The 24,619-nt window shown below is 64.2% G+C and overlaps 1 protein-coding gene across 1 annotated transcript; it reads left to right on the plus strand.

The window, feature by feature from the left end:
• Positions 1 to 5,262: 5,262 nt before the first annotated feature.
• On the plus strand, positions 5,263 to 24,355 carry MMP17 (matrix metallopeptidase 17). Its single transcript, XM_028095842.1, has 10 exons — positions 5,263 to 5,406; positions 14,690 to 14,822; positions 15,498 to 15,627; positions 16,099 to 16,382; positions 17,082 to 17,258; positions 18,614 to 18,713; positions 19,284 to 19,366; positions 19,480 to 19,632; positions 23,140 to 23,397; positions 24,010 to 24,355. The coding sequence occupies exons 1-10, from the start codon at positions 5,263 to 5,265 to the stop codon at positions 24,333 to 24,335; spliced, it is 1,788 nt and encodes a 595-aa protein (XP_027951643.1). The 3' UTR covers positions 24,336 to 24,355.
• Positions 24,356 to 24,619: the final 264 nt, after the last annotated feature.

Genomic DNA, 24,619 nt, shown 5'->3' on the forward strand with positions numbered 1-24,619 from the left:
GACCCGGCCCCGCGACCTCTCACACCTTCCCTCTGGGCTGAACTGCCCCCCACACCCACACGGGGGGAGCCTCGACCCCCCAGACCACGGATGTGACTGCGTGTGGAGGGTCACGGGTGACACGGGGCCCCCCGGGTGGGCCCGTCCCACAGGACTGAGTTCCCGCGGAGAGCAGAGCGGGACAGAGACGCGCACGGGGCAGGATCCCGGAGGACGCGGCGGGAAGATGGTGCCTGCAGCCCTGGGGGGGGCCTGGGGAGGGGCCAGCCTGCCACCGGGGACGGGACCCCGCGCCTCCAGACAGTGTGGTGCGCCCTCTGTATGTTGTGTAACTGCTAGACGCCAGTGAAGACCTCCCCACTGCGCGGCACAGGGCCTTTCACCGGCCCCTCGGCCACCTGGCCTGCCTGCTCCACCTACACAGGCTGGTACCCGAGCAGTGGGAGCAAGGCCGGGGGCTGGGACTGCCCTGGTCCTGGTGAATCTCCGTCCCCTCCCTCTCCCCCCTCCCCGCTCTCCCCCCGACCCCTACCCCGCCAGGAAATACCTTGCAGGAGTGAGCAGAGGGACCCAGCACGGCCAGCTCAGGGGTCATCACACGAGTCCGGGCCTGGCTGTTCATGAAGGCGGTCACAGAGATGCTCTGTGTCCAGGGGAGGGGAGTACCTCCCTGGGAGGGGTGTCACGATTTAAGGACATGTCCTTTTTTTTTTTTAAGACCTATTTATTGGGGCGCCTGGGTGGTGGCTCAGTTGGTTGGGCATCTGCTTTTGGCTCAGGTCATGATTCTGGGGATCATGGGATCGAGCCCTGCGTCCGGCCCTGTGGGGAGCCGGCTTCTCCCTCCCCCTCTGCCCCTTTCCCCGCTCGTTCTCTCTCTCTCTCTCTCTCTCGTGCTTTCTATTTCTCTCTCAAATAAATAAATGAAAAAAAAACGAGAGAGAGAAGCGATGCCGTTGCAAGCTTGTGTGAGAGGGGTGGGGTTGGCGGGTGCAGAGGGGGAGCCGAAATCAAGAGTCCACGCTCAAACGACTGAGCCCCCCAGGAGCCCCTTAAGGACATGTTTTAAAATCACCTCCCCCTCTCCTTCCACCCCTCCCCCTAGGCTGCCCCAGGGCCTTGGCACTGGCTGTCCCTGCCGCAGCGGCCATCTGCGTACTCTTACCACCTGTCTGACAAGTAAGGGTCACTGTGGCTGCCGTGATGGTGACCACACACTCATGGGCAGAAACACATTCAGGCTCACTCCAGAGGCCAGCAGCCGAAGTCAGCTCTGCAGGAGTGAAAGCAGGTGGGGCAGGGCTGGACCCCCTGGGGCTCGGGCTTCCAGCTTCCAGAGGTGCCTGCATCCCCGGGCTCCTGGCTGCACCGCTCTGGCCGCGCTTCCCTTGTCGCATGACCTGCTCCCGGGCTCTGAGCCTCCCCCTCCCTCCTGTAAGGACCCTGGTGATGACACTGGGCCCACCAGACCGTCCAGGACAATCCCATCCCAAGATCCTGGCCTTGATCACAGCTGAAAAGCCCCTTTTGCTACATAAGGAACCACATTCTCGGGCTCCGGGGGCTGGGATGGGGCATCTCTGGGCCACTGTTCCACACTTCGCACACGCGATTCGTGTCTCCCCGACCCAGGGCAGCAGCCCCACAAGGGCAGGGGCTCAGGCCCGAGCCCCCCCACCCTGCTAGAGTGAAGGCATGGGGCCTGGTCTAAGGGCGCCACCTCCCCTAGAAACCCTGGTCTTGGAGAAGGGACCCTACTTGAGTAAGTCAACCTTTTGCATCCAATACACAGTTAACATTTTTCTTGTTCTCATTTTTATTGATTTTCAGTTACACAAGCAAACCAGAAATAGCCGCTCCTAGTAGGAGTGTAAAGCAGGCCTTGTCCCCCCACACAGAGCCCGGTGCCCACCGTCCTCACCCAGACTCACCCGTCCTCACCCGGTCCCTCAAGCAGACCCCAAGCAGAGGGTCCCAGGGACAGAGAACCCCCGCCCCGGGGGACCTAGGGATGGGGAGGTGTCAGAGCTGCAGAGACCCTCACGCACCAGGCTCTGTGTGGACGTAGCTCTGCACCTGGGGGGTGCAGATCACGTGCAAGGGCCCGGAGCATCTCCCCTGCGCCAGTCATGAGCCTGGGCTGCGCAGGGCCCGGGACGGAGAGTGGCAGGGGCAGGCAGCAGGACGGAGCGCCCAGTGAAGGACGTGAGCTCAGGCCTGGGGCTGCTCCCTGCCCTCCCGCCTGGAGTCCTCGTCACGTGCTGTAGTTGGTTCCCTCCGGAACTTTCCCTCTGCATTTACACACACACACACAGAGCCCAGGAAAGCTGCAGCCCCCGGCCATCCAGCTCAGCGAGCCCAAGCCCAAGGATTGTCCCTTCTTGCAGGACGTGGGCCATGGGGCCGGCTCTGAGCCGGTTGTGTGGCCGGGAGATGGTAAGGAGGGATGGGCCCCTCCTGGCTTCTATGCTCCAGATGGTGGGGGTCCGCATCCCAAACCCCTGGGCTGACAGGGTCAAAGGGGGACTTTCTAAAGGAAGTTGGAGGTGCTGACGCCAGAGAAAGGGAGATGGATGCAGGCAAGGCTGGATCAAGGGCTCAGAAGAATGATACAGTTATAGACATGTTTGTTGTTTTGTGGGGATTTTCTGATTTCTTTTCCCACAATTCGTTTTTTTCACTCCACAAGGTGTATGAGCGGTCCCCTTGGTGCACCCGGATCTAGTCCTTTCTTTCTAACGTCCAGGTAGTGTTCTGTCTTCTGGGTGTGTCTGTCCAGGGCACCTCCTGGGTCTTAGAAGAGACACCTGTTTCTCTAGTGGGACGCACGCCCGCCCCAGGAATCACAGATCCGAGGGCAGCACCCTCACCCACGTCCCGGGCCACAGCCGGCACAACTGACTGGACACGTGGCCCTGCTTTAGTGGGTCAGCCCTGCATGCACATGTAGGCAGCTTCTGACGGTAAACTAGTACATCCTGCGTTCGCCTTCTCGTGCAAAGATGGGAGTGTTTTTCTAGGGCAGACACCAAGAATGCTAGCCATAGAAAATGTACTTTTTAAATTTTAATAGCTATTCCCTGATGGCCTTCCAGTAAGTCGGTACCAGCTGGCACCCCCACCCCCACCCCGTGGCACCGAAGTCCCCACTTCCACACCCTGGGCGCATGATGATGTATCACTTTTCCAACATCGCCCATCTGATGGTGAAGAGTGGCCTCTCATCGGTGCTTGGATTCTGTCCACGTTCAAACGCCAGAATTCAGTGGCAGGCTCAAAGAGAAAGCAGCAGCTGGTGTGTAGTAGCCCCCGGCATGAAGGGACGAGCCTCCCCCCAAGTATGTCCTAGCCCAGCATGCTTGGTGCTCGCCATGGTCTCCAGCCACTGTCTGGACCCACCTGAGGTCCATGCTTATGTTTGTGCACCTGAGGCCACCGTCACAGCTACCTCTCTCTTCACCACCATCTGGAATGAGTCCCCCTACAGCATTCTGCTCCAAATGCTCAAATGCAGGAAGAACTCTGACACAGGCGTGGACTGCTCTGGCCTCTCTTCTGAGCTCCTTGATCCGGTCCTGCCTGCCATCCATCTCCCTTACTCTGACTTCAGCACCTCCAGTTTCCTTTAGAAAACCCCCTCCTTCCCATGGTCTACGCGGGCAGGTCAGCTCATTTCCATCCCCTGGCCACATGGTTGGCTCAGGGACAAACACATAATCCACATCATCCGATGAAAGACAGCCCTGGGTCTGTGGCTTGCAGGTCTGTGTGTGGCTCGGCTTGCTGCAAGGCAAGGATGTTGGCTGAAGCTGCCCTGCACCATCCTGGCTGCCATTTGGAGAAATCTTGCCCAAGGATGAAGCCAACGCATAAATGGAGGGAGGAACTGAGTTCTGATCTAGTCCTTGTACAACCTGCCCCAGCCTTGCCCGACATCAGTGTGCTCTGGGGTGTCCCAGCCTAACAAGCCCCTAAACTTCCTTTCCTTGACTAGGACCAGTTTGAGCCGGTTTCCTTCACTGGCAACCAGGTTGTCCCAATGCACATGAGCAAAATTTGGGGATGTGCCTCGAAGGGTCACTGTGTGCCAGGGTGCCTCGCTGCTTGGAATCTCAATCAGTCAGTACAGGGCTATAGCGCAGCAGGTGCGGAATCTCCTTTCTCCAAAGGGGCCACGGAGGCTCTAAGAGTATCAGGGAAGGATGGTGAAGGGGAGGCTCTGCCTGGAAGCCAGCCCTCACCGCTCCCCCCAGACTGGGTGACGTGGATCCAGCGGAAGTGCTTGGGCCTCAGTTTCCCTGTCTGGAGACCGGGGCCACAGCACCAGCCAGGACCAGAGGGTGAAGGGGCGATGGCTGGGAAGCAGTTGTAGACCCCAGGATGAGAAATCTCACTCAGGTGTGGGGGTGTTTGCATCTGATCCTCGCAGCCCCCCACCCCGCAAGTTAAGTAATTTCTCTGGACCTCAGTTTCCTTGTTAGAAAAATGGGAATAATCGTTCCCACCTCACGAGATGCTGTGAGAAGCTGAGATGATAAAGGGGGCAGGCTGGACATGTGCCCCGCGCACACTGACCTCCGACAGACGTCAGCATTCACAGCCTCCTCTCCAGCCCAGACCCCAGGAGACCCGCCCGCCCACAGCGCCCCGCCCGCCCCCACGCTCACCCCCTCCCCTCAGCTACCCCTTTCTTTCGAGGATCAAGGGCTCCACCAGGCGTCCGCCGGGCGCGCTGCGACTGCCGCTTGGGGTGCCCAACCGTGACCGCGAATCCGGGCTCCGGGTCCGGGTCCGCGGAGCGCGCGGGCGGGCGGGGGCCCGGTCAGCCCCCGGGGGGCGCCCCGTCCACGCACCGCCCGCCGTCCCGAGACCGTCTCGGGACACTCGGAAATCGCCGGCCTTCCGACAGCCGCAGCTCCAGTCCCCGGTGCACGCGCGAGGCGTGGGGCGCGGGTGGGGTCCGAGCACCCGCGCGGGACGCGGGGCCTTTAAGAGAGTGGGCGGAGCGAGCGCTGCCGGCGGTCATTAGCATACATTAGCATTCCCCGCCCCGCCGATAGGAGGCGGCGCGCGGGGCTCGGGCGGGCCGGGAAGCGGCGCGCAGCAGAGCGGGGCGCACGGGCGTGGGGGTGCAGGGGCGCAGAGCGGCGGCGCGGGGCGCAGCGGCGCGGGGAGCCCGACGCAGGGGCGCGGGGAGCCGGGCGGAGCGGGGCGCGGGAACGCGGAGACCTGCAGTGCCGCGCCGACGGCCCCGCGAACGGGATGGGGCGCCGCGTCGCCCGCGGTCCCGGCCCGCCGCCCCCCTGGCCCCGGCTCCCGCAGCTGCCGTTGCTGCTGCTCGCGCTGGCGGCCCGCGGGAGCTGGGGCGCGCCCACATCCCGCGCGGAAGACCTCAGCTTGGGAGTGGTGAGTGCGCGGCCGGCATACGGGGTCCCGCGGGCGGGGAGGACGCCGTCCGTGCCCCTCGGCGCCTGCAGGAGCTCGGGGAGCCCTGGACCCATTTCCTAGGCGGAAAGCTGAGGCCGGGGCACAGGCTGAGCGGCTGAGGCGCGCGCACCCGGGCTAGGAAAGGGGCGCCGCGTGCCTTCCCGGCTGCTTGCGCTCCCCGCGCGCGGCAGCAGCGGGAGGCAGCGGAGGTTGGGGCTGCCTGGCCGGAGCCCTTGTCCGCGGCTTGGAGCGGCCCCGAAGGGGGACCCCAGGTGAGTGGGACAGCCGTTGCAGCCGCGGGGGCAGTGCGCCCCGCGTGCGTTCCCAGTGGGAGTGGCGGGGGGAGGGGCGTGCACCCACCACCCAGGAAAGCTTGGGGCTGCGGACTGTGGCGCCCCGGAAAGCCGGTGGCTCTCGAGTTTGCTCCGTGTAGGGTGTTGGGGAGCAAGAGAACCGGCCCCCCTGCCCCCCCGCTGGGCATGAATCTTGGCCCTATTCCCTGGCCTCTTCCGCCGCCAGGGCGGCCAGCCTTGCTCTGCCGCCCGCTTGGCCCTGTCTGAGCTGGATGGGGTCCCCCTTCCACTCCCAGGCTCTGATGCAGCCCCACCGCCGTCCCCAGCGCCCCCTCCCGTAACCCCAGCTGTCCCCCCTGTTTTGGGAACCGTCCTGGGAGCGGCGGCAATGGCCTTGTCCCGCGCCCCTCCCCCATTCAGACTCCTTTGGACCTGGAGGGTTGAGATCAGACTTTATGGGTCGCCGCCCCCAGATCCGAGAGGCCAGGCGAGGGCGCGAGGGGCCGTTGGATTGGAACGATCTTCTGGGGCTTCCGCCCCTGCCCTCACTCCCCGAGGCGTGGGGATGCGGGCGGGGAGCCGCGGCCTCCCCACCCCCGCACACGGCCCACGGCCGGCAGCGGTGCTGGCCGGACCCCTCTCCCAGCGCCGTTGGCACTTGGAGGCTGCAGGCGGAGTTAGGCAAGCGGAGGCACTCGGATGGGGGCAGTTGGGAGGCACCCGCAGCTCCATAGACTTGGCAGGACTCGGCCACAGGTTCTGGCTGAGAAGCAGGCTGGGACCACCCCCGCCCAGCTGGCCCAGCCCTCGAAGCCATCTGGGAGGGCGCAGCCACGGTCCCTGCTGACGGCATCCCGAGGCCTGAGGGGCCCCACACCGGGCGTCCTCCCAGCCAAACTGCCCCTGAAATTGGGGTGCCTCCGTTCACCCGCTCTGGGCTTCCTGGACCCGCTCCTGGGGCACATGATCTGGGGCTCAGAGAGGCCCTGCTCCGGAGGCTGAGGGGGATCCCACGGGGTCCCGCCAGCGGGTGCTAGTCCCGGCCCAGTTCATTTGTCAGACCTGGCCCGGTTCTCAGGTTTTTTCTCTGCCTGCCCAGAGACAGCAGGCTGGGTGCACTCCTCCCAGCTAGGGCCTGGCACTGCCTCCTGGGGCGTGGGGGGCAGTCATGGGCCCAACTCTGTGAGATGCACTGGGGGTGGGGGGGCTGTGGCTCCTCAGCCTGGAGCCCCAGAGACAGCAGGACCCTGGCATCTGGCCCCGTGGGGGAGTAGTGAAGGGTTCTGCCCCTGACCCTAGAGGCCCCCACCCAGGGAAGGCCAGGAGGTCCCTCCGGGTGCGGCCAAGCCTTCCTGCCTCCTGCCCACGTTTGTGGGCGGAGGGCGGTCTCTGGTGGCCTTCTGGGGAATGACACCTCAGAGCCCCAGACCCAGAGGTGCAGGAAGTCTCGGAGACAGGATTTATGGGGAGGAGGGGGCTCCTTCCCACCCCCTCTGTAGACTGCCGCACACACCCCTGGGGCCCACTGACTCTGCATATTCAGATCTAGGGCTGCCAGGGAGGAGAAGGGCCCCTTTGTCAGTGTGACCCAGCTTCTGCCAGAGTTGAGCCCAGCGGGTCTGGAGCACTGGCTGGTCCCCAGAGAGGCTGGCCCGGCCCAGCCCACCCCCAGCTTTAGTGAGAGGACAAAGCCCTGGATTGAGTCCTCCTGCGCCCAACTACCGGTGGGTTTTCAGGCCGGTTTTCAGGCCGTGTGGAGCAGGACCAAAGAGTGCGCTGTGCCCTCCTGGGGCTGTCGGCCGCTCAGCGAGTCCTTCTGGGCCCGAGCTTTTCATCATTTTATTTCTGGGTAGGTAATACCCGTAGCAAGCTATTCAGGCCATAGGGAAGGGCCAGCGGGAGAAATCCCATCTTTCCTGCCCTCCCCTCGCTTCCTGAGAATCCCTCTGGAGGTCGTCTGGGCACTCCAAAGGACGTGGGGACCTGGGCCCCTTATCTCTGGGGGTGACGCCTGCTGCCCACGGTGCCGTGCCCTGCTGTTTTCCCTTGGAAGTCCGTCCTGGGGAACGGTCCGTACTGGAGCGTCTGGGTCTGCCTGGTGCTTGGTGCTCACCCCAGCTCGCTTCTTGGCGCAGACGTCAGTCACATCCTCCAGCCGGCCCTGGGCACGGACGAGTGGGCTATTGCTAATATTTTGCTAAGCCAGCAGCAGGGCCAGGAACACCTGGGACCCAGGCCCGGGAGCAGGGGGGCCTGGTGGTGGGCGTGAATGGGATGCGGTGCACGTTAGCACACCTGCCAGCCTGGCCCCTCGAGTTTCTGCTCAGGTTTCTGCTTCCAGCAACCAAGTGCTTGTGGCCCCGAACCACGCGGCATCTTGGCGGATCGTGTGATCTTTGACACCCAGAAAGCTGACTGGTGTGTGGCTGAGGATGGCCGGGAATGAGCAAGGCCCTGCCACGGCCCAGGAGGCCCCAGGAGGCCCCACAGGGATGGGCAGCACAAGGCTGGATGGTGACAAGGGTGGGTGCGAGCCAGGACCTCACTCGGAGCGAGTGTGAGCCTCGCGTCCCCCTCCTGGGCCAGAGGCAGGTCACGGCAAGGGTGACAGTCACCCTCAGCCAGTGGCCTCTGGGGCCCTGCTCCTCAGTGCCAGCACCCAGGGGAGCCTGTGGGCCCTGCGTGCCCTCGGGCCTGAGGTCACAGACCTGGCTTAGGGCCAGGACTGTCCCTCGCACCTCGAAGCTGCAGACGCCCAGGCCAGGGCCAGACTGCATGCCCCCTGCCAGGACAGAGAGAGCAGGAATGGTGAACCTGGGCATGCGTGCTTTTGTCCTGAGCCTTGGAGAGGGAAGGCTGCTGGGGTCCCCTCCCTACACCTCTGTGGGAGGTTGAATTTAAATGTGAAGGACCTCAGACACCCCCCAGCCCTCCTGAGGCCCCCACCCTGAGGCATGCTGTCAGCACTGAGTCCTTGTGCCGGAGCACCCACTGCCTTTGGGGCGGCCGGCCGGTCTGAAAGAAGTCTCTGTGGGGCTTTTGTCCTGCGAGCCAGGGTGGTGTGGGCAGGGCTGTGCTGGATGCCTGTGGTCTGAGCTCTGGGAGTGTGGACCGGCCGGCCTGGGGGCTTAGGTTGCGTTTCCTCTCATGGGGGCCCTTGACACAGATGGGGGTCCAGACCCAGCCTGCAGGCCCCAGGCTCCCATTTGTAAAACAGGGCTGCTGGGATGTTCAGGTGAGGCCTCTGAAGTGTCTGGCAGGTAACAAGCTGCCTGCATGTTCCCAGGGGGACGGAGGAATGGAGAGAAGGCTGTATAGGATTTGGGGTTTGGCAGGGGGGCTGACGCAGTGCCTTCCAAGGGTGTGTGCTTTTTGCCTGTCAGTGGTGATCTGAGTTTCTAGTGAGATGCTCTGGGTGTAGGGTCTGCTTGGCTCATGGAGGGTGATGCATCTGCCCCACATAAACTGAGAGCCTGTCGGGTCCCCCGAGCACTGTCCAGCTCTCGAGAGTGACAGGACAGAGTGGTCTGGCAGTATGCACAGCCCAGCTTCCCCACTCGCACAGAATCAGGTCCCACTCCTTACAGGCGGCTGGCTTCTGAATGCCTCCCTCCTATACTCCGTGGAACTCCTTTCTCTAGGGAACTTCCCAGGCTGCTTCCTGCCCCGGGGCCTTTGCATCTGCCATGGCCACCTCCATGAACTTTTACAGGCTTGTCACCTGACCAGCTCCTCGTCTTTCTGGTCTCAACCTACTGTCCCCCCCCCCCCCGGACATCTTCCCTGACCACCATTTAATTAGTCCCTGCACCTGTCACTCACGTGTCCTCATAGCACGAAGGTTACAGGAATAGGCTCTGCAGCCAGACCCCCCGGGCTCCCCGGCCCTGCCCCACGCTGTGGGACTGCGGGTCCTAATCTCTCTAGGCCCCCCATCTGTAAAATGGGGATAATCATGCCCTTGTAAGATTAATTTAGCAGGTACTCCCTTGGCGTCTCCCGCGTGCCAAGCGCGGATTGAACCCGCAGACAGTGCATCCCGGCCTCACGTAGCTCTGCCCTGGGGGATGCCGAGAGCGTGAAGTGGGTTAGTGAAGGGAAGAGCACTCAGTAACTGCTGGGATCGCTTCTGGTAACGACAGTCGTGCATGACACCATCACGGTCTGGTGTCACTTGCTGTGTTCACTTGCTCCTTGCCGTTCTTCCCCAAGACACTGTCCACGCCTGGAGCCCTGTGTGCAGGACAGGCTCTCCCAGGCCCTCACTGTCCCCAGGGTGCCCGGTACAGCGAGCGCTCAGCCTGGAAGTGTCAGGTGGATGGACAGCGAACAGCAGGCTGTCGGGGGGGATCCAGGAGCATCCCCCCCCCCGGGAAAGACACTGGGGCTGACACTGGGGCTTGGAGCCCCCAGCAGCCGCCCGCTGTCAGCTCCCAGAGGAAGACAAGCATGGGGGGTCCTGCTCTGAGGACGCCCCAGCTCATTTCCCTTCAGGGTCTTTAGCGGCCCCCGTGGCAGAGCAAGCCGGACAGGGACTGCCACCGGACCACGGCTCCGCCACTGACTCCGGTCACACGTCTGGGGGCCTCAGTCTCCTGAGCTGTGAGTGGAGGTGGTGGTCACACTGCCCTCCGAGGGGCACCAAGTGAAGGCTCGCAGGGCGAGCAGTGAGCCGGCACCTCGTGGGTACCGGCCGGGCTCTGCCCTCCTCACTGTGAGTGTCGGGGTCCTCAGGACTGCTCTGAAGCCACCGCCTGCCAGCTCCATGTCTCCCGAGCCACATCGCCGTGGCTGGGGGGTGGCCGTCTGCACGCGGCGCCACAGCAGCCTCTGAGCCTGGGTTCCCTCATCTGTGCAGAGGGGCTAATGCTAAAGACACCTGCTCTCCATGCCCCCCGCCATGCGGCTGGGGTTCCAGCTGGAGATGGGTCGTGCAGGGGAAGGGCCCACAGGTCAGCCATCCATGGCCACGGTCCCTGGCAGAGCTGCAGATACCCAGGCCAGTCCAGGCACACGGTGGCCCCGCCAGGCTCCAGGGGATTGTGTGTCTCCTGGTCACCGCTTGCCACCTGTAAGTGGAGACGGCAGCGGCCATGTGGTGGGGCAGCCAAGGGGACCACCTGAGACCCTGCATACAGTAAGCACTTCTTGTTTGCCAGCTTGGTGAAGCACAGAACAGTGCAGCCCCGTACCATCCCTCCGTTGGGCTGGGGCTGCAGTTTCCCGGTGCCCACCTGCTGGGTCCCCCCCACCTGCTGGGGCCGCCCACCTGCTGGGGCTGCCGTGGGGCCAGGGCTGCGCTTCCCTGTGACCCTAAGAGTAGGGAGGGGACTTAGACCTGTTGGCGGTGTAACAAACTGTGTTGAGCGCACAGGGAAAGACCTGAGGCCGCGTGGGCGAGCCGGGAAAGGCCCGCCGGATGCGCGCTGCACGGAGTCCTGCCACTGCCTGGCACCGGACACCATGTCCCGGCCTCAATTTCCCCCTCTGCGGTAATGGCCCAGCTCAGCGGTCGCTGGGAGGAGGCAGAGCTCATCTCCTCCGCTGTTGGGGATCCTCCTCGGCGGGGCGGGGGCTGCGGGGTTGCGCCGCCCCTGCTTCTCTCCTCCCCTCCCCTTTCCCTCCCCTCTCCCTCCCCTCGTCACAGCCTTCTGGAAGGTTCACCTCCGCTGCGGCAGCCTGGTTGCCCTGGAGACGCGGTCGCCGTGAAGACGGCGCAGGGAGGGGCCGGCCTGGGTGTGCACCCCGTGGGCTCTGTAGCGATTGAGGGGGCGGGGACCCCCGGGGGGGGCGGGCTTCCTGCGGCGGGCGCCCCCGAGGAGAAGGCGGGGGCAGCGTCTGGCCCCGGCTGCGACCCCCAGCCCCACCCCCACCCGCCGCCCCCCGCCCGAAGGAGCGGTGGGGCGCTCGTCTGCCGCGTCCCCGGGTTAACGCCCCCGCCGCTCGCACCCATTAGTCTCCTCGGCAGCTTCAGAATGTAGTGGTGCCCCGGGAAAAAAGGAAGCCCGGCCATTTGGGAATTTGCCTGTCACCTCCCGAGATGGAGATGAGCTGGCAAGTGGGGAGAGAGCACTGTCTTCTTAGCCGCCCCCTCCCCGAGAGCCCCTCCCTCCCTCTGCTGGCGGCCACTGTGCCTTCCCCGCGGGGATGGGGCCTTTGGGTTCCAGGCACTTGTGCCTCCACCAAGACAGGCCTGGGCGGGGCCCCACGGGCTTGCAGGCCCAGTGCCACCCCCGAGGGCTCCCGAGGGCCAGCGGCTGTCAGCAGCCCCCACGCCCGCCAGGGCTTGTCCTGTTGTCAGACCCCCCCCTTAGGATTTTCCCCTGGCCAGCTGGTGGGGTGCTCCCACCCACCCCCACTCTGGGCTGTCCAGGAAGGGACCCAGAAGCCCCCCCCCAGGACTGCAGGGGCCTTCGGGGGCGTGGGGAGGAGAAAGGGGGGCCGGGGGGGGGGGCTTGAGAGGCTAATGTCATTGGGAGGAGTCCACATTGGGGGTAGGTGGGAAGTGCAGTTGAGGACACAGACCCCCGCACCCCCAGCTCTCGCCTGCTGGTGGGGACTCCCTGGCCAACCCCGCAGATCCAGCCGTATCTCAGGCAGGGTCCAGGCAGGTGGGAGTGGCCACTGACCTTGGGGGCAGCAGTGCCAGTCCCAGGGCCGTACCTGCACTCAGCTGCCCCTTCTTCTGCAAGTTAACCCAGGCTGGCCACTCGGATCCGAGGCTAAAACCTACTTTGCAGTGTTGGCAAACATTTCCAAAACTGCCGGAAGTGCTCTTGGCTTCTCCAAAGCCCAGAAACGCAAGGATCTCCTGGCCAGGCTTCCCTGGGGACCCTGGGGGCTGGCGGGCGAGGGCTCCTCCGTGAACCCCACAGAGCCCTGTGAGGGGTGGAGCACGGGGCTGCTCAGTGCAGAGACCCAGCTGTTACCTCGGCCTGCAGGCCAGACTTCCCCGGGGAGCCGGGGGGGGGGGGGAGGTCCTTCTGAAGCAGCTGGCCTGGGTGGGGGGATGCACCTGCTTGAATGGACCCTTCCCTGGTGAGGAGGGTGGGGGCTGGCTCCCACGCCTGCCATCCTCTTTGTCAGGAGACTCCTGAGGGCTTCCTGGAGGAGGCAGCCTTGTGCTGCTGAGCAGCAGGGCTTTGAAATGTGTGTGTGCCTGCATGTTGACATTCAGAAAGAAAACTGCAACATCAAAACCTTGTTAAAACTTTTCCCCCAAAACACATGTAGCCTCAAATATACTTGTTTTGTGCTTGAGCATCTCCAGTGCCTAGCCGGATGCTAGCCAGGACATGTCCCCTCTTGGTGCCTGAGATAGATACACTTTAATGTGTCCCAAGTGATGTGAAGGGAGGTCCTCCCAAAGGAAGAGGGGTGTTCAGGGGCAGCAAAGATCTTAACTCTGAGGAGGGCACAGTCCGGGGTGGGGAAGTGGGCCTGTCCCAGCCGATGCCCACCTCGTCTGAGCATAGGGCGTCACTCCTCAGGCCCCCCTAATCAGGAGTGTCCACTTGGAAGGGTCTCCTGATTGCTGTCCATCGAGGACCAAGTCACTTCCACTGCTACCCAGTCCTGTCCGACAACCTCTGAGGGCCCCGGCTCCGCACACTCTCTCAGGGGTCTTCTGTCAGGACTGGTGGTTCTGGGCCAGTAAGGGCTTGAGGGGTGGGAGTTAAAGGAACAGAGAAACCCCAAGAAAGACTCCACGTTTCCAGGAAAGAGAGGAATCTAGCTGGTTCTCTGCCGGTGTATACAAATTCTACGCAAATCATGGAGGTGGCTCCTCCTGGTCAACTGAAGCTCCTGAGAATTCCAGGAGGGTGGACTCTCTCCCACCAAGCACCTGCTGGGCCCCCTGTGGGGGCAGAGCCTCTGGGCAGGGGTCCTACTGGCAGGGGCCACAAACTCAGAAGCTTCCGGGGACCCTGCAGGTAGCATAAACGAATTGAGAGTTTCTTCAGTGTCCACCAGAAAACAAATAGGCCTGCAGGTTGCTACCTGTCTTGGAGCCAGGCCTGGGAGGGGAGGGTCTCAGGGAATTCCTGCAACCTTGCGCCCCACCCACCTGCAGGTCCTCCCCCACTGGGGAGCCCACTGCTGTCCACATGGCCCGAGGCTTTCATGTCACACCGGCCAGGTCGTGGGCGTGACACCATTTGGTAGTTGAAGCTGAGACTCCCCCCAAAGAATGGCGTCAGCGCCTCCCTCTCTTCTCGGGCCCCCCCACGGGGGTAAAGGTGCTGGGACTTGGGAAGGAGGCTCTATTTGTGTCCATGGGGAAGGGTCGCCTGCCATTCCTGCTTCCCGTTTGGCTTGGGACCCCAGTGCCAGGGCACTTTTCGGCAGACCTGTCCCGACAACACCACGTACACTTTGTGTACAGAGCGCCTGTGTCAGGCGCTGAGCGTTTCCGTGTTCTAACTCATGATGTCCTCACACCCACAGGCAAGGAGACCACCCAGAGGGCTTGCGGGACTTGTCCCAGGTGCCCGGCAAGGAGGTGGCCCAGTGGGATTTGCCCCCAGCCAGCCTGGCTTCAGAGTCCGGGCAGCTCGTGACCGGATTCCTAAAACCGGAGTCTGAGGCTACTGCCCTCTCGGTGTGGGTTTCAGACCTTAGGTCCTAGGTTGCTGCCTCGTAAGGCAGCTCCGGGCCTGAATCTGGCACTTGCCACACGCAATAACCTTTTTATAATTTCACCTTCTCAAGTGTGCCCTGGGTGTGTTCTGGCGCAGGAGAAGGGCACTGCTTAAGCTCACCCCTTCTAAGGGGCATCAAGTTTAATAAGACGGTTCTCCAGAATCTGTCTATAAAGAGGGGGCATGAGGTGGTCTGTGGGCTAATGGGGGGCTAGGGCCGGTGGTGATCAGGGCGGAAGAGGCCTGCCCCTCACCTCAAGGGCAGGCAGCTCTTCTGGTGGGGCTGAGCCCGCCACCGCCTCACCTCACTCTGCTCTCTGCTCTCAGGAGTGGCTGAGCAAGTTCGGCTACCTGCCTCCCACAGACCCCACAAGAGGGCAGCTGCAGATACGGGAGGAGTTGACCAAGGCCATTGCGGCCATGCAGCGGTTCGGAGGGCTGGAGGCCACCGGCATCCTGGGTCAGTCCCGCAGCGGTGGCAGGAGATGGGGTTTCCCCTAACTGCCCCGCCACCCTTTGGGGCCCTTTGCCCTCTCCAGCCTGCCCGTGGGGGGTGCGCTTAGGGCTGGGCCCACTGTCCCTGGGGACATGGGATCTCGTCGGCACGCTCACCACCGCCAGATGTGGGGGGACTGTGCACCAGCTGCGCCCAGGCCCATCTGCACGCCGCCCAGCAGGGTCTCATGCACTTGTGCCATGGGGGCCAAGGGGGCTAGCTGTCGGGGTGGGGTCTGCCCAACCATGGCCCCAGTTGATTCTTGTCCCCGAAGTGGCAGTTCTGTGCAGCCAAAACTTGCAGCTTTCCATGGGAAGCCAGAAATCTGGGGTATTTGTGGGAGCACTGCGGGTTTTACATATTGGCAACAGATCCCCGGCTTGGAGAGCCCCTCCTGTGGGCTGATGGAGCGCACCTGTGCCCAGGCCTCGGAAGAGCTGCAAACGTCCGTGCCCCAGCAGAGCCGGTCAGGCGTGTGTGCTGCCGTAGTCAGTGATTGCTTCGCATGACCCCTGCCTGGTCACGGACGTCCCCCTGGCCATGAGGCCTGGCACGCTGAAGCCCCGGGGCAGGGACTGGGGCATAGGGCCTGAGCCTGCTGCCAGCCCCAGGGGACCTGACCCCCGGCCACCCCTGCAGACGAGGCCACCCTGGCACTGATGAAGACCCCTCGGTGTTCCCTCCCTGACCTCCCGGCTGCGGCCCCAGCTCGAAGGAGGCGCCAGGCTTCAGCTCCGGCCACGTGGAACAGGAGGAGCTTGTCCTGGAGGTGGGTGGGCGGCACCTGCCTGCCTCTCTGGGTCTCAGTGCCTGGGGGCTGCCGAAACAAGCGTCCCCGAGCCGAGCGTGGTGGGACCGGGACCGTGTCCTCAGTTCCCAAGGTCCAGGGCTTGAAGGGCTGGCTCCTTCTGAGGCTCCGTGGGGGGGGTGGGCGGGTGGGGGGAATCCCCCCCGGCCTCCCTGCTCGGGGTGCTGCTACACTGCCACAGTCCCTGCGTCCACGCTCGCGCGGCCCTCTCCCCGCCCCCGCGTCCCCTGCTGTGTCCTCTGCGGACACCTCACCCCATCCAGGAGGCCTCATCTCAAATCCTAACTACATCCGCAAAACCCCATTTCCCAGCAAGGCCTGGATGGGCACCCCTGGGGAGGGATGTGCCCGGGAGCCCCCCGGGTGGGTGCTGGGGTGGGGGCAGGGCCTGCGCCTGGTGGGCAGACCCCGGGCTCTGACCCCATCACCTAGGGTCCGCACGTTCCCACGGGACTCGCCCCTGGGCCGCGACACGGTGCGGGCGCTCATGCACTACGCCCTCAAAGTCTGGAGCGACATCACGCCCCTCAACTTTCACGAGGTGGCGGGCAGTACTGCGGACATCCAGATCGACTTCTCCACGGCCGACCACAACGACGCCTACCCCTTCGACGGCCCCGGCGGCACGGTGGCCCACGCCTTCTTCCCCGGCGACCACCACACCGCAGGGGACGCCCACTTCGATGATGACGAGTCCTGGGCCTTCCGCTCGTCAGGTGCGTTGGGCTGAGGCTGAGTCCCAGGGAGCCCCTGGCTTATGGCGGCCACTCCAGGCCTGCGGGGTGAAGAGCCCCCATGGCCCCAAGCGCTGTGTGTCTGTCCTGCCCATGGAGCCCAGCCTCATCCCGCCGTCTCCGGCAGGGGCGCCTGCCCTGCTGATCTTGGGCTCACAGGCCTGGGACGCGGGCTCACGCGGCTCGAGGTGTCTACCCCATGACGGGCTGAGCCGGGCTTGTCCTTACCCTGGTCCCAGCTTCCAAGAGGCAGCGGAAGCTTGCAAGGTCTCTGCAGGTCTTCACACCTTCACCCCCTTGCTCGCTGAGCCCCACTTGTCCTGGAAGGCACAGGCCCCCAGGCTGTGGGTGGGCCGAGCCCCTCAGCGCAGGGCACAGATGTGGGCCAGGAGATGGGGGCCGCTGTGGGGTCAGTCCACACTCCAGCCCTGGGGCGGAGCCTGTCCCAGCCTGAGGAACCTGCAGTGACCCCGCAGAGCCTCTGGGCCCTTTGCCGTGGTGGGACTCAGGCCCGAGAAGCCCTTGTAGATGCCAGGAGGGCCTTGGCAGGAACCGGGTCGGTACCCCTCACATCACACCCCCTCCCCATGGGTGCCCCCTGCCCCTGTGCACAAGTTTGCCCCATCCTTGTGGCCAGTCCGGCAGTCCCTCCCCTGATCCACTGCTCCCTGTGGTTCCCAGATGCCCATGACATGGACCTGTTTGCGGTGGCTGTCCACGAGTTTGGCCACGCCATCGGGCTGAGCCATGTGGCGGCCGCGAGCTCCATCATGCAGCCCTACTACCAGGGCCCGGTTGGCGACCCTCTGCATTACAGGCTCCCCTATGAGGACAGGGTGCGGATCTGGCAGCTGTACGGTGAGTCCTCCCCTGAGCCAGCCACAGGCTCCCCCGGGATGGGCACAGAAGGGCAGGGGACCCCCAGCGCACAGACCACCCCGGGAGGAGGGTTGTTTTTTTTTTCCGTCTTGGTCGTCTTCATGAGCTCGGCATCTAGACCCTGCGTGGCACGACTTAGCAGCTGCCCCCTCGTGTGTGGGATGAGTAAAGGGTGTCTGTCGCCGGGGTCCCTGGATGCAGGGCCTGCAGCCCTTATAACAGCTCGCCCCAGAGCCTCCGAGCCCCGGGCAAGATCCCAGGCCAGTGCCCACAGAGCTTCAGGCAGTGACCGCGGGCGTGGGTGGTGCCCCTGGCCCCGTGCGAACCACGTGTGTGCCTAGCGGCGCCCGGTCTTTACACCTGTGACCGCGGGCCGGCCGGCCCCACTTAGAGGTGGGAGAGAACTGAGGCAGGCTGGCCCCTGGCGGCCAACAGAGCCAGGACGGGGCCCAGAGCCCTGCTTGGGGACCTGCTCTGCTGGGGACATGTCAGGAAGCGGCGCAGAAGGAGGCCCCATCCTGCGTCGGGCGTGGGCCTAGGCCAGAGGCGGTGGCCCCAGCCCCGTGTGCGGCTCTGGTCTCCTGCTCCAACCCCAGTCTGCTCCGCACGGCGGCCAGACCCTGCCTCCCCTTCCTAAGCGTGGCAGCCCCTCCCCCGCTCCCACGCTCCCCTCGCCCCCGGCCCTCCGATGCCTCTGGGCTTTTCCTGCTAGAGTAAAATGTACCACGTTAACCACTGGGAGCATCCAGGTCAGTGGCATTTACCCCGTTCACAGTGTTACCCATCTGCCACTTCACCTAGTTCCAGAACATTCCTCACCACCCCCTGCCCCCCCGCCGAGCAGCCACTGACCTCCTTTCTGTTCGTCTCCACGGTGTGGACTTCTCACGCCAATGGAATTGCACCCGAGTGGCCTTTTGTGTCCGGCTTCTCTCACTGAGTGCCCTGTTCCCGAGGCCGCCCACGGCCCGCGTCACTGTGGCCCAGCGATCCTACCTGCCCACTCATGCTGGTGGACACCTGGGGCGTCTCCGTGTTTTGGCTGCTGGGCACATTCACAGACAAGTTTTGGTTGGAACCCCTGTGTTTGGTTCTTTGGGGTCTGCACCCACAAGGAGTCTGGGGGGCAACCTCGTTTAAGCCCTGGTGGTCAAGGAGGGGTCGTGGGGACCCCCGTGTCTCCTACTCCTGCTGTAGTTCTGGCAGCCGTGCCCGTGTGGGGACCTGCCACCCCTTGGCCGCAGTTCCGCACTGGGGGGGGGGGGTCCCCTGGTGGGGGCGGGATTTGCAGGGAGGCGGGCCTACGGGTCCAGTGCAGCCTCCTGTCTCCACAGGCGTGCGGGAGTCCGTGTCCCCCACGGCACAGCCAGACACCCTGGAGCCCGAGGAGCCTCCACTCCTGCCAGAGCCCCCTGACAATCGGTCCAGCACCCCGTAAGCTGTGGGCCCCTGGTCTGCACTCTGTGGCCGGCACCGCCCCCAACAGGCTCAGAGCTTCCTGGCTCTCCTGAGAAAGCACGGCTGTGGGACCACGACCCTTTCCTTAAGCCTCCCAGATGCGGAGGGGCACCTGCTCACTCCTTGGCCCAGACCTGCACCCACGATGCTCGCTGACGCTCCGCCCGCTCCTCGCTCTGTCTCGGCCACTCTGGACTGTGGAAAAGGGACACGGGCTTTGGATTTTCGTTTATTAATTGAAGTATAGTTGACACATAAGGGACTGCTTTTAATGCCCTTTCTCTCTTGACGCACACCGTTGTCATGCCTCTCTGAGCCTGTGGGCAACGATGCGGGGTCTCCTTCCGGGGCTTTGTGACGCCCAGCTCCTCACAGTGGCTCAGGAATGGGGGTTCAGCCCGCCCGGGTCTGTGCCCCCAGCCCCGGCACCCCCTCTCCCCTGCCCACCCCCCTTCTCTCTCACCCCCAGCCCGCCCCCCAGCCCTCCCCTCCCTCTGCCCCCCCCAGGCCCCTGCCCCCAGCCCCCCCGGCTCTCTCTGCCCCCAGGCCCAGGAAGGACGTGCCTCACCGTTGCAGCACTGACTTCGACGCAGTGGCCCAGATCCGCGGCGAGGCCTTTTTCTTCAAAGGTAACCCCCACCTGGTCCCGCATCCAGCGAGCGGCAAATGGAGGGAAGGGCGGCCCCCTCCCGCTGCCCGCCAGACCGGCACCTGCAGCCGCACACCCTCTCTGGCCCCCCAGGCAGGTACTTCTGGCGGCTGACACGGGACGGGCACCTGGCGTCGCTGCAGCCCGCGCAGATGCACCGTTTCTGGCGGGGTCTGCCCCTGCACCTGGACAGTGTGGACGCCGTGTACGAGCGTACCAGCGACCACAAGATCGTCTTCTTCAAAGGTGGGTGGGCCCCCACCCGGCGCTGCCTGTATGGTTGCTGGGGCCTCAGCCATGCCCGCGGTTTGCTCCGAGCCCGGGGGGCGGGGGCCAGGTCACTCACTGTGCCACGGCCTGTGTGTATTTGCTGAGCACCTACTGTGTCTTCACACTGTGGCAGCCATGACAGGTACACGGTGGGAGACCCCGGCCCTCGTCCCCTAGGAGGGCCGGCATTAGCCGCTGCACGAGGTGAGGGACTCAGTGTTGGATGAGCTGAGGGAGCAGCTTTCCAGGCAGAGGGAACGGCCAGCGCGAAGGCACCAGGGCAAGAGCCGTCCTGCTGAGTGCCCAGAGCCCCGAGGAGGGTATGAGGCTGGAGTGGGGGTGCGGGAGCCCAGAGTGCAGCTGTGCACCCGGGGAGGGAACGCAGGGGGAGGCCCGGCCAGCTCCCACGTCTCCCACGTCTCCGTCGTCATCGGGGATGATGGATGGCCGGCCCACCCTCCACACCCTGTTCCCTGGGCCGGGCCACGGGCAGGACGCCGGGCCTGCGGCACGAGCCCCGCGGGTCTGTGGGCACCACCCCCCCCAAAGAGGAGCCACCCTCCTGCCCTGACCCAGGCTTTCCAGTCCAGCCTCGTACGGGCTCCAGAGTCTGACCCCTCCCCACCCAGGGACGCCGGGAGCCACACACTGTGCCCCCCCATGGCAGATTCCCTGCCTCCCGGTCCTGCACCCCAAAGCCACGGGCATGGGGGTGGGACCTGCAGGGCACGGTCTTCTAGATTGGTGTTATTTCTCAACATCTGAACGTCGGGAGACCCTCATTGCGCCAGCATCGGGCTCTCAGACGGTGTGGCCGCCTGGGGCCTGTGCTGAGTGCAGGACAGCGGGGCGGCTGGAGCAGGTCGGCCACCCCGCCTTGTGCCCCCCGCTCCGGGGAAAGCCTGGCAGCCCTTGCCATGTCCACGTCCATCGCGTGGAGAGAGGAACAGCGGAGGCCCCCGGCCCCGGCCCCACCTGTGTCCCCGCCGGGCTCCGTCCCTCTGTGTCTCACTGCGTGTGTGTCCTCTCTGACAAGGACACCAGTCCGCGGATGTCGGGCCCACTCGACTCCAGCACAACTTCACTCTTAACTAATTTCCCCTGCAAAGACCCCGTTTCTACGTGAGTCTGATGCTGAGGTCCAAGTGGATGTGAATTTGGGGGAGCGTTGTTCAACCCGCTACAGCAGCTCTTTGAGCCAAAATGGGGGGGGACCCTATTTCTTTGAGGAGATAACGAATATCGTGCGTGCTTCTCGTGCTCCTGCCAGCGCCTGGTTGGGGTCAGGCACCTGTCAGCTGTGAGCTGTCGGGGTGACCAGTCAATCACCACTGGCTCCAGTGGGTCTGGTCCCCATCCTGGGGCGAGTCAGCAGCCGGGCGCAGGGGGGCTCCCTGTAGGTGGTACCTGTTATCTCAGCCTTCAAAAAAAGCAAAGCTAGAAGAACGGCGCACGTTCTAGCAGATACTTTCTCACAACTGTGATGCCATTTGTACTTGATGTTCAGATGTTCACCAAGGGAGGGATGTTCGCCTCGCCGGACGGAGCACCGCCTTTCAAAGGGAGTGCGTGCACGAGTGAGCCGCTGCGTGCACCTGCCCTCGCCTGTCTCCGCGCAGACAGCAGCCTACTGTGCACCCTGGCCGTCCCCTTGTCTCTGGGCGCTCGAGAGGGCTCGGAGGTGGTTGCACTTCTCTGCGTAAAGAGCCTCCTCGTTCCTCAAACCTTTATTCTGGAAAGTCACTTCTGACTTCCGGGAACGTTGCAGAAACAGCACGTGAACGCCCGCCTGCCCGTCCGTCATCCAGCTTCCCTCCTTGTTCACATGTTGCCGTATTTGCAACATGGACGGTTGGTTCTATGCCTGTGTTCCCCTGAACCCGTGAGGAGTCCACTGCGCTCGTGCGGGGCATCGTACCCGCCAGGCTAGCACCCCCTCCCGCCGTGCGCGGAAGAGGCTCTGCGTCTCCGGCCCTTCGTGTTGTGGGGGCCCCCCTGCCCTCCCCCCCTCTGTTGGGGGGGTCCGCTCTGCGGGGGTGTGGGTTTGCTTCGTGCGCCCCCCCCCACTCAGGCACTCCAGTCGTCTGCTGTCTCTGGCTAAGGATTTTTTAAAATTATGTTTACTTTTAATTGTGGTAAAAAAGAAAAAACACGTAAAAATTGGCCACTTTAGCCACGTCTACATGCACGGTTCAGGGGCGCGAAGCACCTTCCCACGGTGTGCAGCCGCCACCACCGTCCACCTCCAGGAGGCTTCTGTCTTCCCATGAAACACCAACCGCCCAGGCCCCTGCGCCCACCGTCCACTTCCTGTGTGGGTTGGGTGGGGCGCCTCGGAGACGTGGAACCACGCCGTACGTGTCCTTCCGTGACGGCTCCCTTCCCTCAGCATAGCGTCCTCAGGGCTCACCCGTGCTGCGGCAGGCGTCCCGGCGTCCGTCCCTTTTAAGGCTGAGTAATCTGTTGTGTGGATGGCCCACCTGGTGCGTATCCACCGCCCACGAGTGGACGCCCGGGGCGCTGCCGCCTCTTGGCTACGGCGAATGATGCTGCTGTGAACGTGGGTGTGCAGGTGCCCCTTTGAGACCCTGCCTTCGAAACTTCTGTGTATCTCCCCGGAAGTGGGATTATCGGAGCCTCTGAGGACCGTCCACGCCGTTTCCCCAGTGGCTGCCCCGTGTTACGTTCCCGCCAACAGGGCGCCGTTTCTCCACATCCTCCCCAACACTCGGTCTTCTCAGGTTTTTTGATCGAAGCCATTCTAATGGGTGTGAGATGCTATCTCATGGGGTTTTGATTTGCGTTTCCCTGATTAGTGACCTTGAGCATCTATTCATGTTGCCTGTCGGCCATTTCAGTGTCTTCCTTGGAGAAATGCCCCTTCCAATTCTTTGGCAAAAAACTTTTAAATGTTTCCTCCTCTCACCCCCCTGCCCCGTCGCCCCTCCGCCCTCCCCCTCCCCGTATATGACCGGGCTGCACATCGCCACGCCAGAGGAAGGACTTCGCTGGCAGAACGACGGAGTGATGTTTCCAGAGCCCAGTCAAGGAGATACTCCCCAAAATATCTTAAACCTTTTTTTTTCAATTTTGCATATGGATTTGAAGTTCTTGGTGATTTCTAAACGTGTTTCTTCTGTGTAAACGCTGAGAGAGGTGCACCCGCATGTCAGGGCCTGTCAGTGCCCGTGAAGATGCCGCCGGCCTGCCTGGTTGCAGCAGTGGGTGAGGCCCAGCACCGCGGCCTCCTGGGGGCCGGGCACTCCGTTCCCTGTCTGTGTGAGAACCCGGGTTCTCAGGCTGCCAGCAGGTGGGCCAGCCCTGGGCCAGGCACAGAGTAGGTGCTCAGTAAATACGCGCCAGGCCCCCGGGGCGTGGTGGGGGTGATGGCGCGGGGGTGGCTGACGCGGGGAGGAGGGGCCAGAGCCTCCGCCCCGCGGGGTGGGCCGAACTCTGGCCCACGGCGCTCTCTCTCACCCCCAGGAGACAGATACTGGGTATTTAAGGACAATAACGTAGAGGAAGGATACCCACGGCCCGTCTCAGACTTCGGCCTCCCGCCGGGCGGCGTCGACGCTGCCTTCTCCTGGGCCCACAATGACAAGACTTATTTCTTTAAGGACCAGCTGTACTGGCGCTTCGATGAGCACACACGGCGCATGGACCCCGGCCACCCCGCCCGGAGCCCCCCATGGAGGGGCATCCCCAGCACGCTCGACGACGCCATGCGCTGGTCTGATGGTGAGCCCCATGCAGCCTCAGTCTCCCCGCCTGTGGAATGGGGATCGCAGCAGGCTCGTTGGGAGGACCCAGGAGCCGACGCGTGCACCTGTGCCCCTTGCTGCCACTGACCCGCCGGGGTCACCGCTCTGTGCAACATCCTGCTGCCTCATGTGCCCCAGGGCCTTTGCACCTGCCCTGCCTCCCGTGGACGCTGCCCCGACGCCTGCTTCAGGCCCACATGGTGCAGCCCCGCCTGGCCGAGGGGAGAGCACAGCTCCTCCACAGGGACAGCTGACGGGGCCAGATGTTTCGTTTCCTTTCTGTTTTCAGAGCTACGTCCCCAACACCTAGAGTGGCCTGGCACACAGTAGGCCCTCAATAAATATTCCGTGAGAGAGAAACCGAGAGGGCCTCTCATCCATCCCCCTGCCTCCTGGCGGCTCCCCCAAGCTTTCCTGGGCCTGGGAGGCCCTGGGTGCCCACAGTCAGCCGCTGGGGCTGAGACAGACAGACCGCCCGGAGGCCGCTGTCCCACTTACCCTGGCCCACGCTCTGCCGCCTCGTCCCCCTGCTGTCTAGCCTCATCCCTGCGTGCTGCAGCGCCGCAGCTCACGCTCTCCTCTCCCCCAGGTGCTGCTTACTTCTTCCGCGGCAAGGAGTACTGGAAGGTGCCGGACAGCGAGCTGGAGGCCGCGCCCGGGTACCCGCAGTCCACAGCGCGGGACTGGCTGGTCTGCAAAGACCCACAGGCGGACCCGGAGGGTGCGGGCAGAGAGGCCGGGGCCCAGGCCCGGCCAGGGCAACAGGGCCAGAGCCGCGCAGAGGACGCCTTCGAGGTCTGCTCCTGCACCTCGCCCGCCTCCCCTCCCCCAGGGGCCTCAGGCCCGCTGCTGGTGGTCTCAGTGTTGCTGCCCCCGAGCACCCTGTGGACAGTGGCCCGGGCCCTGGTGCTCTGACGGCCGCCAGCCCGCGAGAGGGCAGGGGGGGTCACAGCTGGGGCCTCACAGGGCCAGGGCGGGCGCCCCCACCCCCCACCCCCGGTGCCCGGACCAAGAGCTCCTGCCGCGCCACAAGTGGCCTTGGGGGCCCCGCCGGGCGGACAAGGACGCACTGCCGCCTGGTGGTGCCCTGCGGGCTGTGAAGAGGCCAGCAGAGGGCGGTGCCGCTCAGCCACCCGCCCATCCTTTCCTGCTCCCACCCCGTCCCCACCCCCACCCCCCCGGGGAACGACTGTCCCACC

The sequence above is a fragment of the Eumetopias jubatus genome, unplaced genomic scaffold, assembly GCF_037043125.1.
Source record: "Eumetopias jubatus isolate StellerSeaLion01/CBP00866 unplaced genomic scaffold, mEumJub1_p1.0 scaffold_16, whole genome shotgun sequence".
Classification (NCBI taxonomy): Eukaryota; Metazoa; Chordata; class Mammalia; order Carnivora; family Otariidae; genus Eumetopias; species Eumetopias jubatus.